This window comes from Diadema setosum, chromosome 8 (assembly GCF_964275005.1).
Source record: "Diadema setosum chromosome 8, eeDiaSeto1, whole genome shotgun sequence".
NCBI classification, from domain to species: domain Eukaryota; kingdom Metazoa; phylum Echinodermata; class Echinoidea; order Diadematoida; family Diadematidae; genus Diadema; species Diadema setosum.
This window is the reverse complement of record NC_092692.1, coordinates 20616591-20631972: the sequence shown is the minus strand read 5'-3', so window position 1 is coordinate 20631972 and position 15382 is coordinate 20616591. Positions and strand designations below refer to the sequence as shown.

General features: G+C 36.7%; 1 protein-coding gene across 1 annotated transcript in view; it reads right to left on the bottom strand.

The window, feature by feature from the left end:
- The window catches only part of LOC140231667 (transmembrane channel-like protein 7), a 40639-nt gene extending 38742 nt beyond the window's left edge, over positions 1 to 1897 (bottom strand). The window contains exon 1 of the mRNA XM_072311822.1: positions 1774 to 1897. Coding sequence (XP_072167923.1) covers positions 1774 to 1897 — 124 coding nt within the window. The remainder of the gene's footprint in view (positions 1 to 1773) is intronic.
- Between the last annotated feature and the right edge of the window lie 13485 nt (positions 1898 to 15382).

Genomic DNA, 15382 nt, shown 5'->3' with positions numbered 1-15382 from the left:
ATGATGATGATAATAATAATAATAATAATAATAATAATAATAATAATAATAATAATAATGATAATAATAATGATGATAATAATAATGATAATAATAACAATAATAATAATAATAATAATAATAATAATAATAATAATAATAATGATGATAATAATAATGATAATAATAATAATAATAATAATAAAAACAATACAGTACTACTATACTAATAATATGGTACTAGTATAAAAACAGGGGTTATTTACAATGCCCCTTACCCCTCAGTCGGAATGCTCAAAGGTCACAGAAATTCCTAACAGAATATATATACAGAACTAGAGGAATGGGTGAGTGAAAAAATGAAATTATTGAGTTTGTATGCTGAATGAAATAGGTGTGTTTTCACTGCTGTGATGGCGTGTGTTGCACACACACACACACACACACACACACACACACAAAATCAAACAAACTTAAAACTGACTACCTCGGAGTCCAACTGCACGATTAAAAATCGATATCATTTTTAGATTATTTGCCAGTCTTGCTAATATCAATTGATTTTGAAGAGAGGAAGAAAAAAATGGATTCAATTTCTCACAGCGATAAAGGCCTATTCATGCTTAAAGTATTGACCTTTTCAGGCGCATTGTTTTTCTCAGATAAAACGTAATGCCATCGGCATAGCTCCTTCTTTCATCAAGGGAGTTGTTGTATTGGATCTTGAGGGCTTCAGAATGGCCTACTGTTTGGTCCAGGCAGGGTTACCCTATCTTTCCAAAATCATATTTTTGTTTCGTTATAGTGAATCGTTGAATTGGAAGATCAATGGATCTAATTCTTGCAAGGGTATAAAGATAGATGACTGTAAGTGATGATATTATTTTCATATACGAAATCATTCAATGCGCGAGCAAATAGGCTATATACTACGTCGCAGACACTACGGCATCGGGAAAATATATTAAATACCTGGCGCAGTTGATATTATTGATTGATATCAATATAAGCGAACATGACTGTATAGTGTATAAACTTATTGAGATCGTCTGAAATAAGAGACAAAGATACTGGAAAAGACAATACAACAAGACAAAAACGGAGGCGAACTGCTGGCTAAACGTTCTTTGGATATTGACGGTAGTTTTAACTATTTTGTTATTTTCGTGTTGTTGTATTCGTATAATATGTAAAGAAGCAGTCTGCATGACTGATGACCATGTTTGGAAAACGTATTAATACTCGGGTGTGTGGCGAACAACTTCCGTGGGACACTCATTGGTCAAAGGAATATTTTGGAACACATCATTTTTTTCGTTTTTGTTTTTGGAAAATTGCAAAGGGTATAGGAGGAAGTATGGAACACTGATATTTTAAAGTATTGAGTTTAAAACAATTAAGATCAATACAGACACGTAATGTCCATGATAAAGACTCATCCCAACAGGGATTATACACGTCAACGCGGCTCACATAATTATGATCGGAAGAAATTTTAAAATCAATCAAAACTCAAGACTGAAATATCGACAAAGATACCACAATTTTACGACTAAAGGTGTACGAAAAAACTCTGATATCTTACATTAACTCACGTCCTATTTATCTTCCTTAAGTGTACCTTTTGGTGTATTACATTCTGCAGATAAGCGATTGTCTTGATACAGGACAAAAATACGGTGAAAATATTTCATGAGTATCGTGTTCGTATAGAAGATAAATCTTCAAACGAAAAGATTATGTATGCATTATCTAATACGATCACTATCTAATTGTGAATGCAGAAGAACCTACCAGCTTTATGCTTATGGGAAGGAATGTGGTATTCTGCGCCAAGCTGAGAGGTCGTCACTACGGCAGGTGCTTTCGCTCTTTCAAGTTCCAAATCAAGATGAGGTAACTTTCTCGGCTTGGCCATTTCACAAAAAGCCACGCAGAGATAATCAGGGATGACGATTATCATCCATTATGACGCAATGTTCCACTGGTCCCTGACAAGGTGTATAATATACCCTGTATCATAGGACTTCAAAATACTCGAAAATTACATCCAAAAGTTCTTCAGCGATTGGTCCTCTCCGCTGAGATCTCTTCTAATCTGTACTTCACGTTAAGCGAAGTATATAGAGATTGCATGAAGCGCCGTAAGGACTGATGAGATCCGGTCAATACACGCATAGTTCAGTGCGGACCAATGTAGGCACCAATGCCCCCTTTGTTTCGCTCGACTGTGAAGGGGAGGGACTAATGATTATTGTGTACTTATACGGGACATCTCAAAAGGAGAACAAGCATGTAAAAGGAGGTTCAATTTCGTCTCGGAAGGGGGAGAGAACGAGATGGGGGGGGGGGGGATGGAACTGTTGGTGGCAATTAAGGGAGCTGAGTTATCTTATTACTTTCAGGTTGCTTGTAATCGGCAGATTGATACACTTAAAATATCAATCGGGTGTGATTAAACCTTTTGTACACGAAACACGGCAATGAAGGACACATCTTTATTTTCATTTTTTTTTTTATAGACCTGTTAAAATCACTTTGGCGTGCAACATAAAGGCAAATTGACCTTTGGAAAATCGAAAATCGAATGTTGACGCAGTTAATAAAACTCCACACAGACAGTAAAGCTACTGTTTAACATTATGGGGAGTGATTTAAAAATGTTCGAGTTATCACATGATGCATTAGTTATGTGTATAGGTAGGTCAGTTTTATCCAAAAACATCCTACCATAATTTATACAAATTTCGCAATAAAGCCTAAGATGTAAGGCTTTGTATATCTAACAATACGCAAGCACCTAACATTGATTACACTGATTAACACTGGCTGTTTTTATCCCTAAATCACATTCTTTATAGAACTATCTTGAAGCACTAAAGTTGGGGTTTTGCTTCATCTGCAAATGGTAAGTGGTGCCTTTAAGACTCAACTATGAAAACAGGGTTCTCCTCACAAGCATAGGCCCTATATATCATCCAAATGTTTGCAATTATTATTGGCAGGTGTAATGATTGTTGTTACTGCGGCAACAACTTGAAATGCGCACAACTTATTGGTTAATGCTTCCTGGCTGTTTCCTCATCAACACCTATATACAATATCATTCAAATGATTTTATATATTCTTGCAGTCTACAGTGTGTTATGTCTCAAATCTCTTTGTATATTGGTAGGGCTTATACCTAAAGCTCTGGCTCCTTTGTTGATGCGCGATGCAAAACACGCTACCTCTGATTACCAAAATGCACGCTTGGTGTACAGCGTAATAATTATGTTTGCTTTATTATGCTATACCGTATTACTCTCGAGACTATATGCGGCATTTTAGTAATTGGATAAGGAGACAGAGCGAGAGATAAAGGGCGAGACAAGAAGAGAACCAGAAAGAGAGAGGGGGATCAACTTTTTGCAACAAACATGCGACGCTATTGCACAGAAGAGGCCTAAGTATGTGTAAAGTCCAAACGATGACATGGCGTCGTTGTCATGGAGAGGGACCAACCTTTAATGTGCAGTCACATTACATGCACGATTGTGCATAGGACAGTCGACACTCTGAAAGCCATTCTCCACGCCGTATTGCTATTCACTGCTGTTTTTCCATAGCAGCAGCATACTGCTTTTATACACCACTTTGGCGGAATTTTCACGAGAATTGTCAAAAGCAACAGTCCAGCTACTCACTATTATGTTTGGTTGCAGTCATTTTTATTTTGTGTGTGTTTTTGTTTTTGTTTTTTTAAACGTATGCATGACGGAGCGTAAAATAAAAACAAATTCGATAAAACAAAACAAAAAGAACTTGGAGCAAAACATTATCAACTTGCAACGAAGACCTGAGAAATACTAACGGCGGGCATGATAAAAAGTAGCTCTAGATATAGTGTTTTAGCTTCACTCCTGGTATATAAGTAGGTATAGTATGTGTGTTTGGCATCATGACCAATCTTTGCCCCCTCAGCTGAGTTTCGACAGAGATTGTTCCTTTGTTCAATTATGCATTTCAAACTGTTATCTGACAGATACATTTTAAGGTTTCTTTTCCTTTCTTCGCTCGATAAGAGTGCATGGCGGAAAAGAGAGCCGGGATGAAAATTTTGACACTTGTTGAGCTCAATGATATGCTTTTCTCTCCTCCTTGTCGTAGTGACGTAACAGTCTTACTTGCCACGAAACATCGATAAGACCACCGTTCACACAGTAGTCAGTCCAATTGGTATAATCCTTTGTACATTGTTGTCCGAATCCCTCAGGTAACTGGACCGTCCTTTTTCCATTGTCATGCTGATAGCCTCGCTTAGATTGTTGTGGACACGAGGACAACACTATCGATGCGATACAACCGCATTTGTTGGTGCTGTTTTCGCTCAGACCAAGGACTATCCATCACGAGGTCTTTGGTTCGAACCCCTTGAAAGTAGCGATAACGCCGCCCCCTCCCCTATAGGCAAGTCACGTCATCACCATTGATCATGATTGTTGACGAGTCCGAGAAAACTTAAAGGGACTGTACAGTACTGGGTGAGGTGATGATTCAGCTTGTAACATTTTGCAAGATATTCAGAAACCACTCTATGAAATAATATAGCATACACCAATTCTAAGGGGAATCAAAAGTTTATTTGATGAAAATCGGGTTTGAAATGACTGAGATGTCCAAAAACAAGAGATTCTAATAAAACTTGTGGCATGTTGCATCTTAACAGGATCGCTTTTTGGAAAGCTCAGCGATTTCTAGACCAATTTTCACAACAAAACTCGATAAGAGTACGAAAATATTATAACATATCTTATGATCATTACTTCACACGGGCACTTGATATAACACGACATCGTCATTTGTCATAAAAGTCCACGTTTCCACTTCGTAGGCCCTACATTGAAATTACAACTAGCAATTGCCTTTAAATCAGCAAATGCAATTCAATTTCACTCTACCAAAATCCGCCAAGAGTAAAATAGACAGATATATAAATAATGATAAAGCATAATTATCAGGATATATTGCAAGCTGGAGGATAGTGTGCTTGTATCGATGTTTAATTCCCGTCTTCGGTTGACACAATACAGAATTAATGATAATCCTCATATTATAGGCCACTTTGGGTGTTACAAGGTGCGCAATAGCAACAACAACAAGAACAAAAAGGTCTCCTGTTGATATCATACAAAGATTGCATTATACAAGTCTACTTGTGTCAGATTGAATTCAATAAAAGCGATGACCGGAATGACCATTTCTTGTGTATTTGATATCCTTTATACACAATTTGACGGTGAAGATCGTAATACGTTCAGGTGGAACATTGCTTAATATGGGTTATGGTCTGATGATGTATGGTATCCGCTGACATATTTGTTTAATCTAGGACAATTTATGTATAATCATAACAAAAATAATCTTCCAAACATATTTGAAACAATGTTTCAAAGAAATCAATCCGTTCACAATTATCCAACACGGCGATCAAATGACTTCCATTTGCCATTTCTGAGAACTTTGTTGGCTCAAAACACATTCATCTATACGATGGGCCAAAGTATTGGAATTCACTTCACAACAATATTACAACAGCTCAATCTCTGAACTCCTTCAAGAATAAATTGAAATAATTTTTAATTGAAATCTTACAACATCCAACCGAGTTAGTTTCCATTTATCATCTCAGTCAAGTCATCATTCTTTTTTACATGTAAGTCCTCCTTCTAATTGTGTTCCTCTCTGTGTTCTAAATATAACGATGTTCTCCTGCATTCTTACCAACATAATTACGTATAAAAAAATGTTTTGCATTATATTCAATCCAGCTTGTATTTCATCACTTATTTCACATTACGGAATCTAGATTGCTTGCGTCCACGATGGCACGTGCTGTAGTTTTCCCCCCTTTTTTCCTTTTTTTTTCTCTTTTTTTTCTCTCTTTTTTTTCCCTTTTCTTTCTTTTTCCCTTCCCAATCATCTTGATGTCAGTTGACATCGGTTCGTTTTATTTTGTTTTATATTGCTGTCTTGTGTATTTTCTGAGGGTCCCATATCGTACAAGCTCTGCTTCTTAGTGGGACCCTCCACTTCCATCCTCATCCTTAGTTGACTTGTATTATACGCTTTATGTATATATTAACAAAGATGTAATTGCATCTACTTCTCATTTTCACATGTACATTGTCAAATTACGTTCTGCAAGTATTACAAATATCCTGTACATGTGCAATGTATATAATTTCTTTGTTTATTTGATGGAAGTGAAAATAAAGTTGAATCTTGAATCTTGAATCATGATGGCTGCCAGGAAGATATTGCGATGGTCGAGTTTGGTGAGACGTCATCTTATAGGATTCCCTCCTTCCTTTAAACGCTCTAATGTCTTAATGCGTTTTGAGAGAAAACTTAAACAAATTTGACAGTGATGAACCAGTATCAATACAGGTAGTTTTCTTGCTCTTTTCTGTTTTGTTTGTTTGTTTGCTTGCTTGCTTGTTATGGGTCTTTTGTCTTATAACTGTTGGTATGGATTGGTCGCTAGATGACATGTACGATTTTATTTTAAATGGATGTTTTCAACCACACTCAAAATCTCAATTATTTCAATCAATGAACCATGTTCATAAAGCTCCACCGGACTGAAATGGGAATATTGTAAGTTTGTAATTTCCAACGCAATTGAAAGAAAAATATTCATCATTACCGCAATCAGCAAAATAGGTAGCCTATGATTATACTGTTTTTATTACTGATGTCTTCATTACCGTTGCTATAAATCATTGATATTCATTGATTTATCATTATCGTTGTCATCGACATAATTATATTGTTAGAGCTACCGTCACCACATCCTTTATATACGTCATATATAATGTGCATGTGAATATTGCAGACTTCGCCAGCATGCTGAATTGCAGTTCTTGAATATATACGGTAGACCCTTGTTGTGTGAACACTTCGGCGTACCGGTATATCAGAGGTGGACATCTAAGTATACAATTTGTGGGTTCTTAACTTTTCCAAAGTGTTATCGCAATTAACTGAGCGCGAGTGACAATATGGTAAGTGATAGTGTCATTCAATCAATATAAGATATTTGTAATTTACATTTACATTCAGTTTATTTTGTGTTACATTTACCTCTGCAATCAGAAGGGTTAAAGGCGAAAAGATTATAAAGAAGGGGCAGACATGATTGACTACATCATCGTTTTACATCTTACTTTGTATAACAACATAAGTTTGGATAGAGCTTTTAGGGAAACTAGTTTCACGTTGTTCTTTTAATTTCATGTCTTAAAGCCATGTATTATCAGGAGGTTAAACGCTAAAATACGTTTTATATTGATTGTACTTTAAAAACGCAGGGAGAAAACCATGCAGACACACACGATCTCCTTTATAGGGTTTTTCCCGCCAAGGACATCACTGTAATATAAAGGAAAATACACCTGCCACTATAGAAAAAATTCTGTTCGTGGATTCGATCGCTTATTCTTTGGGAAGTGAAAGAACGGAAGTTTACGGTTGCCATAACGACGGCCTCTGAACGGCCCCATATGCGACTCTCCTTTTAAAAAAGGGACAGACTACTCGAGTATGATACATTGTTAATGTTAGGGCACTGTACGTTTGTTCCATTGTATATCATACTTTGTCACTGGAGCGTGTTGGCATTATTATGGTCCATAATACGATGGTCTGATGGTTAGGGAATGATGAAGTTCAATAGAGCTTAGCATGCACATGAGCCGCAGGCGATTGTGTATAATAGAATCAACCATCTGCCCTGGTACTATATTTATAGGCCTACTTCCTTAGCTGGGATTTGAAGCATCAAAATTGCCATGGGCGCGTCTTCCATAATCTCTGCTCACTTTGGTCACTGGAACCAAGGAGGAACGCCACCATATTACCTCCTTGTTGGAACCATTAATGGAGCTACGACACAATGCCATATTGGTGTTGGAGGAACTTGTAGCTCCATGTTGGAACTATGAACACTCAGTAGCAGTATTCATTCACTCTCTTTTTTTTTTCTCTCTTTTTTTTTTCACCGAGAAGCTCATGCCTCTCTGAAATGAGCAGAAAATTCACGTCAGACCTTGTGTTTGAAGATGTTGTCTTCTGGTGGCAATCTATACTTTGCGTTACATTTTACGAAGTCCAAACAGAATTATATTCAAGGCTTGTTTATAACTCTTCGGCAAAAACATATAAAACGTGCAACTGATTGACAAATTGCCCTACATCGACGTAAATACTGGTGCTTTTCATTTCATGAATTTGAATATAAAACGTGTATTATCACCATCTTTATTATGATATCCCATGAAATAGGAGCATGGCAGTACAAATAATTATCTAAAAGAGATGTCATTAATTCTTCTCATATCGGCTATATAGGATCAGTGATCTATGCAGCAAAATGCATTCATCAACGATATAACAACGATGAACAAACGACAAAAGAAAAAAAAAAAAGATGACCAAGATGACAAACGGAAAAACGTCACAACTCATTATGATCACACGATCGGCGAGAAAAGGCAAACAACATAAATTATGAAAGGATAATCTAAACGAAAATGAAAGACACAAATATATAACGTGAACTGAGTGAATGCAAATACATTAGTGAAATTCATTGTTGAAATTTGAAGGAAATCGGGCAATCCATTTAAAATGTATGATTGTTTAAAATTGCAGTATCACCATCGTTGGATATAACCATCGCTGGATATATAGGGGACTATATTATTAGCAATACGTGACGACACAGTTGGAGAACGATATTAAAAAGATATAAAGAAAATTCCACAAAATAATTTCACTATGCATGAAAAGTGTACGTTCTTTTCATTTGTTCCCGACATATATATTATGGGTACCATTATTCCCCCTGCCTCATGAAGGAGGTGGATGAGCCAGATGCTCTTTCATTGTGATATACAGGAAAATGAAAATATATTGAAATTTCGTTATCATTTCTTTATTTCGTTTTCCATTTGTGACACCACGAATTGCTGTTGTCTCCTAGATCCTCATCATGGGTTGGTGCATGATATTGAAACTTTGAAATTTCACAACTTCTGAATGAATTGTCTGATCTTCCTCAGACTTCTCAAATGTGTTCTACTGATATGATATATATATATATATATATATATATATATATATATATATATATATAGCGAAGAATCAAGAAATAAACTAGTAATGCATTATTTCGCCAATAAGAATGAGTTTATTGAACAACTCAAATTTTCGGTGGCCTCCACCTTCTTCAGGAGTCTCGAGATTCCTGAAGAAGGTGGAGGCCACCGACTAGTTTATTTCTTGATTCTTCGCTATATTGGAGCCAATACGTGAATTCGCAACATGTTTATATATATATATATATATATATATATATATATATATATATATATATATATATATATATATTGCATTCTCTTAATCCACATACTAATAATTTGGGTTTCATTCCCCTTTAAGCTGGAAAGCAGCAACCGAAACTGCATTCAGACTTATTCTATTTTGATGGAAAGTTTTATTTTCTCGTGACATATTGTATAATGCACCCGAGTGTCCGTAAATAGGCGCCCAGACGAATCTTCTTTTTCTAGATGTTTGACTTGAGCAAATTCCAGAGTTTGATTGCTGGTCGGTTACCACAGGGAAGTATCGTTTAGACGCCTGCAGAAAACTCGAGAGCGATGTTCCCACTCTTCTCTGATAGTGCAAGTTTTGCATTATCCATATATACTTACTTATAATTATGTTTAATCCACGATGAACGTATATAATATAGGGATACTCATGGTCCCGATGATGTCAGAGGCCGCTTCACTGACGTACGGGTTTTCTATACATACGTGTACCTTTCTAAAGAAGAATGTTCTGATAATGTTTTATAGGAGAGCTTGCCTGAACTTGCCCAAAAGAGCAATAACTGATGTTGGCAAACTGGGTTCCACGTACTGAAATGTGTGAACATTAAAACCATATCGTCACGAAAAAATATCTACAAATTTGTGTACATTATTTTGTAAAAGCGGTTATAACGTTTGAACAGGTTTTGTATGAGGGCAGAGTGGTATTAAGTGGTTATCTGTTACCGATGATCTGCAGCCTGCTTCAAAGTACACCTATTATTGTTTCACATGATGAAAGAATGACATTTTGTCATTCAAAGTACACCCATTATTGTTTCACATGATAAAAGAATGACATTTTGTCATGCTCTTATCATCAATTTTATCTCTCCTGCAGCGCAATATTCAATGTGGTGCTTAATTGACAGTATTGCATGGCACAATGACTGCAATATGGAAGAACAAATCTCAACAACTATACCTAAATTCAACTGCGTCGCGTTCAAGCTTCTACAGAAACTATCATTATAGAGGGCAGACAGGCTTGAAAAAAAAAAAAAAAAACTGAACGGGAATACTGTAATTTACATATAAATGCTGCTTATTGTTGTTATACTTTGCATCGATGTGAAACACATTAATAGATAGATAGATAGATCTTGGTTTATTTCATCAAAAGGAAATACATAGCAGCCCAAAGGCTGAATTGCGTGTTCTTGATGTAAATATACAAACGAAACAAAACAATAAGATACTATAATCATTCAACAGTCTATAAAAAAAAATGAGCCTTATTACATATTCATATACTGCAAATACAATTCATCAGTATACTACAAATAGCCAGGCCAAATTCACATTCTGGTTACAAATTCCGTCTATACATTGCGAATAAGAAAAGCCCGGGACCAATATATACAAGTGCGTCTCTAATCCTGAGGGGTGACCAGCGATTTTGAGAGCAAGTCACTTATAGACTGCATAGCAATAACATGAAACAATACCCTCTCGCAGAGATACAGACTGGACTGAGATCATTGTCAAATTTGTTATGAGACAAGATAAAAAATATTGTACTCATGGTGAAATGTAAAATCTGGTTATGTTCTTGTAACAAAAATTGGTACAATCAACCATTGCATGGGTGACTTTGCCCCCCTGCAGGAAAACAAAACAAAACAAACGAAAGAAATCTGTGGATGGTCACTGTATTCAACCCTCGAAACGATTAAAGCCACTATTAATCATTGGGAGCTGTGATAAAGATAATTCATGATCGAATTATCGCATTTGATGCATAACATATAGTTAAGTTGTACCACAATTAAGCCTCAAATACCAGGAGATATACTATTAATTTTCCCAATGCATCGTCACGGTGACGGTTTTTCTAGAAACGGTTTTTCATAAAAATATATTGTTCACATTTTGCATAATCAATAATACTTAACATTGATTATACTAATCAACACTTTCTTGATGGTTATTTGTATTCCTAACTCACAGTTTAGGACTTCTTCTAAGCACTTAATCTGTTGGGTTTTTTCTTTTTCTTTTTCATCTGCAAATGTTAGCAGGGGCTAACAATATTGCCATACAACTGTAATATACAATACCCCTGCGTGCAGAAACCGGACAGAGCTCCACGACTTCTAATTCGAATGACTGAAGATATTAGGTGATAATCAAGTTTTATGCAAATAGCTAATCAAAAACAGCGGGACGAAACAATCAACTACGATATTTTTGTCCGAAACGCGATTCAACAAAACGATCAAAGAGAAAGCAATTAAGTGATTATGCATGTATAATGATAAAAAATATTCTGAAAAAGAATTCATTATCGTAAATTACGTCAATTTCCCCTCTCCACATTTAGAAAATGAGACGTTCTTGGCTTGCATAGAACTGCAGTTCACGCTGTCTCAACTGAACTGACTCATGGCATAGAAAAACAACAATGGAAATGTACCTATCATAATCATATAACACAACTCGTTGAGGGAACAAACCGGGGCCCGTTGCATAAAACTCCAACCGGATTTTTTTCCGGTTGAAATCACAAAATTCCGGTTGGAAGCTCCCAACCAGAGTTTTTATGCAACGGATTTTACATTCTTAGATTAGCAACCTTAAAAAATTCAGGTTGGGCAAATCCCAACCAGAATTTTCTAAGGTTGCAAAAAAAGTTTTATGCAACGGGACCCAGTTATCACTCCCAAATAACGGGTGTTGTCATCTATCATATAGTTTCAATTCATGCGCGCACACACACACACATCACACACCAGTTCGTCCAGTGTTTTCTGACTGAAACTTGAGAATATTTAACTCTCGCTTTACCTACCTTGCATTGCAACCTAATATATATTATGAGAACCACGTAAAGTGTATATTACGCTGGTGGTGTAGTGGGAGGGTTAATAATACGACTTTCCTGCGAACATGGTCACGTGTAATGCCGTAGTAAGGCGTACGGCTTTCATCGCTTCTCAAACCATATCCCGTCTAAGTCCTTTGGTAATTTGACTCTGCTGAGATGGGCCAAAAGGAAGAGGCATCAGGAACGTTCTGCGTACGGGATGAGCAATAATACTCACCTTGTGCAGTGTGAAGCATGCACGAACTTAAAGGGGTTGTATAGTTGTGGCTGTGTCCTAACTTCAGGTTTCTAACATTTTTTTGGTGAGATAATGAGAAACTTCTCATTAGATATGAAAGAGCATGTGATTCCAAGAGAAATTCAACGTTTATTTGATGAAAATTGGTTTTTATGGCTGAGATATCCAAAACAGAGCGATCCTAATAAGTTCCACCTTTTATTACGATTGCTTTGTTTTACTTTGTTGTTGGATGTCTCAGCCATTCCAAAACAAATTTTCATCAAATAAACTTTGAATTCTTCTTAGAATGGTATGCTCTGTACTATTTCGTAAGTTGTTTCTTGTTACCTTGCAAAAAGTTACAAAAGCTAAATCTTCATCTCCACCAGTACTCCATACCATCCTTTTAAAGGTTTCGAGAGGGCACCTATACGTTTCTATGCTATCGCTTCAATTCTTCTTTTATAGAATACTAGTACATTCGAAGTGAAATCTCTATGTCATAGTTAGCGTTACAGTTCGTTATTCAGAAGGTTCGTTATTCCGACGGTTCGTTAATCCGAAAACAAAATAAGGTTCGTGATTCCGAAGGTTCATCAGTACGCACCTTGATCAGACTGTTGGTATAATTCGTTTTCGGATTAGCGAACCTTATTTCATTTCCGGATAAACATACCTTTGAAATGAAGAACCTTCGAAATAAAGCCACACATGTTCGGATTAAAGAACCCTTTTTCATTTTCGGATTAACGAGCATCTAGTCATATAGAGAATTTGTGAGGTTCGGAATAATGAACATCACCCGTATTGACGCTATCATTAAGTTTTCCTTGCGAGGACGCAGTGTGCATATTTAAGTGTTCATGATTTGTAATTTTGAAATCAAAGTTCAATCATTTATGATTGTGTGCAATCACTGCAATGATCAATTTTCCATCATCAAGTTGCGGATTATCAGGTCTAGCGGGTGACAGGGATCATTCCATGGTTTTATCACGAAGTAAATTAGTTTCATGCAGGCAGCGAGATGTGCTAATATGAATATCTTATAATAGCTATAAAGGTTTGGTTATGCTGGGTGGGAGAACAATTTGACTGTGAGTGAAAACATAATGTCTCGCACATTATCAAATCGTTTGGTTCTCTACCTGAATGTTATGTATATTATACTTCTCGGTGATAATGTACATTGCATGAAGCATAGTGAGGTGTTGGCTACGTGGGCGCTGTGGCATAATGGATAAGACTCCCGACTCCCAATCGGAGGACCCGAGTTCAATTCCCGCCGAGTGCTTATCCTTGGACGAGATGTTTTTACCCACAATGTCACTCTCGACCCAGGTGTATAAAATGGGTACCTGGTAACGTTAGGGTAATAATAATGGCAGGGCCCTCTGGTGGAGCAGTGACAACACTGAAGAGGCTACCCTGGACAAAGAAGACCAAAGACTTTTAAATATGTATATATATCTGTAACTCTCGCTGCTCTGATCATTTTACCGGTGTATATTCATTAGAGCGTCCTGTCAAGATCGAGCATCAAAATCCACATTGAAAGTAGCAACGAACTTTGCTAAAATCAGAACCGTCTGAGTCTATACCAGATCGTCTGATTATCTTCTATTGACCGAAAATCATGCTTAGGCTTCTTGTCCAGCGCCCTGGATAAATTTTCACTTCAGTCATTTACGCTTTAATTCTAATTTCATTTTTTTTTTTTTTGGCACACTTATAAATGATTAAATCACTACTCGCACCAATATTGTATTCTGCTATAAGAGCATCGTTCGCTGCCAAACATATCATAGCTTCCAAAAGAGAGTAAAATAAAATTAAACTTTGTTGTTGCTCCTAGGAATAATCACCGTAACAAGACGTCCTTCCTTCTCCCCAGCATACTTTCCATACTTTCTGTATGTATATAATTCGTATAAAAGGCTAGGTTGACACTGCAGATGCAAATCATTGAAAGTCGCAGATTACTCAAAGCACAAAGAGATACATGCAACACCGTGTGGGTGTTTCATAAAGCTGTTCTTAAAGTTACTAACGACTTAAGAATGACTGGTGATCAGTTCTTGCGCTGAATTATTGAATTCTGATAAGTATATACCACATCAGAACTGATCACCAGTCGTTCGTAAGTCGTTCGTAATTTTAAGAACAGCTTTATGAAACAGGTCCACTGGCGTGCACTTTTGAATTTACGAAGATCAAAAGCAATATCATACCAGGGAGGTGGGCTTCCCACCTCCCTGATTTACTATTGGAAAGAGTGCATTGTGTTGACGCAGCAGCAACAGTTCACAGTCATGACCTGATACGTTTCAAGACTACACGCATTATACAACACTAAAAGTGGGTGTAGGTCGGGTTTCGAGTTTCTTTGTTCGAAATACATGTAGGTGTTTATTATGCAGGGGATTTTTTTTTTCAATCGGTTTATATGCGACATAGTTGTAAATTAAATAATCATCACAAATCTGGACACCCGAGTAATTGTTAAAAAATCAGCCACCCGGCTAAGGTTTGGTTTGAGTCAAGTTCCTCTGCCTATTATTGTGACTCAATGGATGGATCTGGCAATCATGAAAGATCATTCTTGTCTACAAGGAAATGCGGTCATGAGCAGTAATAAAATGTATGGGGTCAATATGAATTGTGATACACATGGAATTGTTGATAAAGGTGTATACATCGATTCATTATGATATGAATCAGTATAAAAACCCCGTTTCATATTAACCTCCGCATTTATAGTCCAGCAGCACTCCGTCTGCCATATGCGAAAATCGATGCAGTTGACTCACAAACAGTTCTTCTATTACCTCCATTCGTATGCAGCCTGTTACCCTGTAGTATATAATGCAGTCAGACAGTGAAAATGTGACATGGGTATGCATCAAAGTTGTTACCTGCGATATGGCTGTTCTCGTT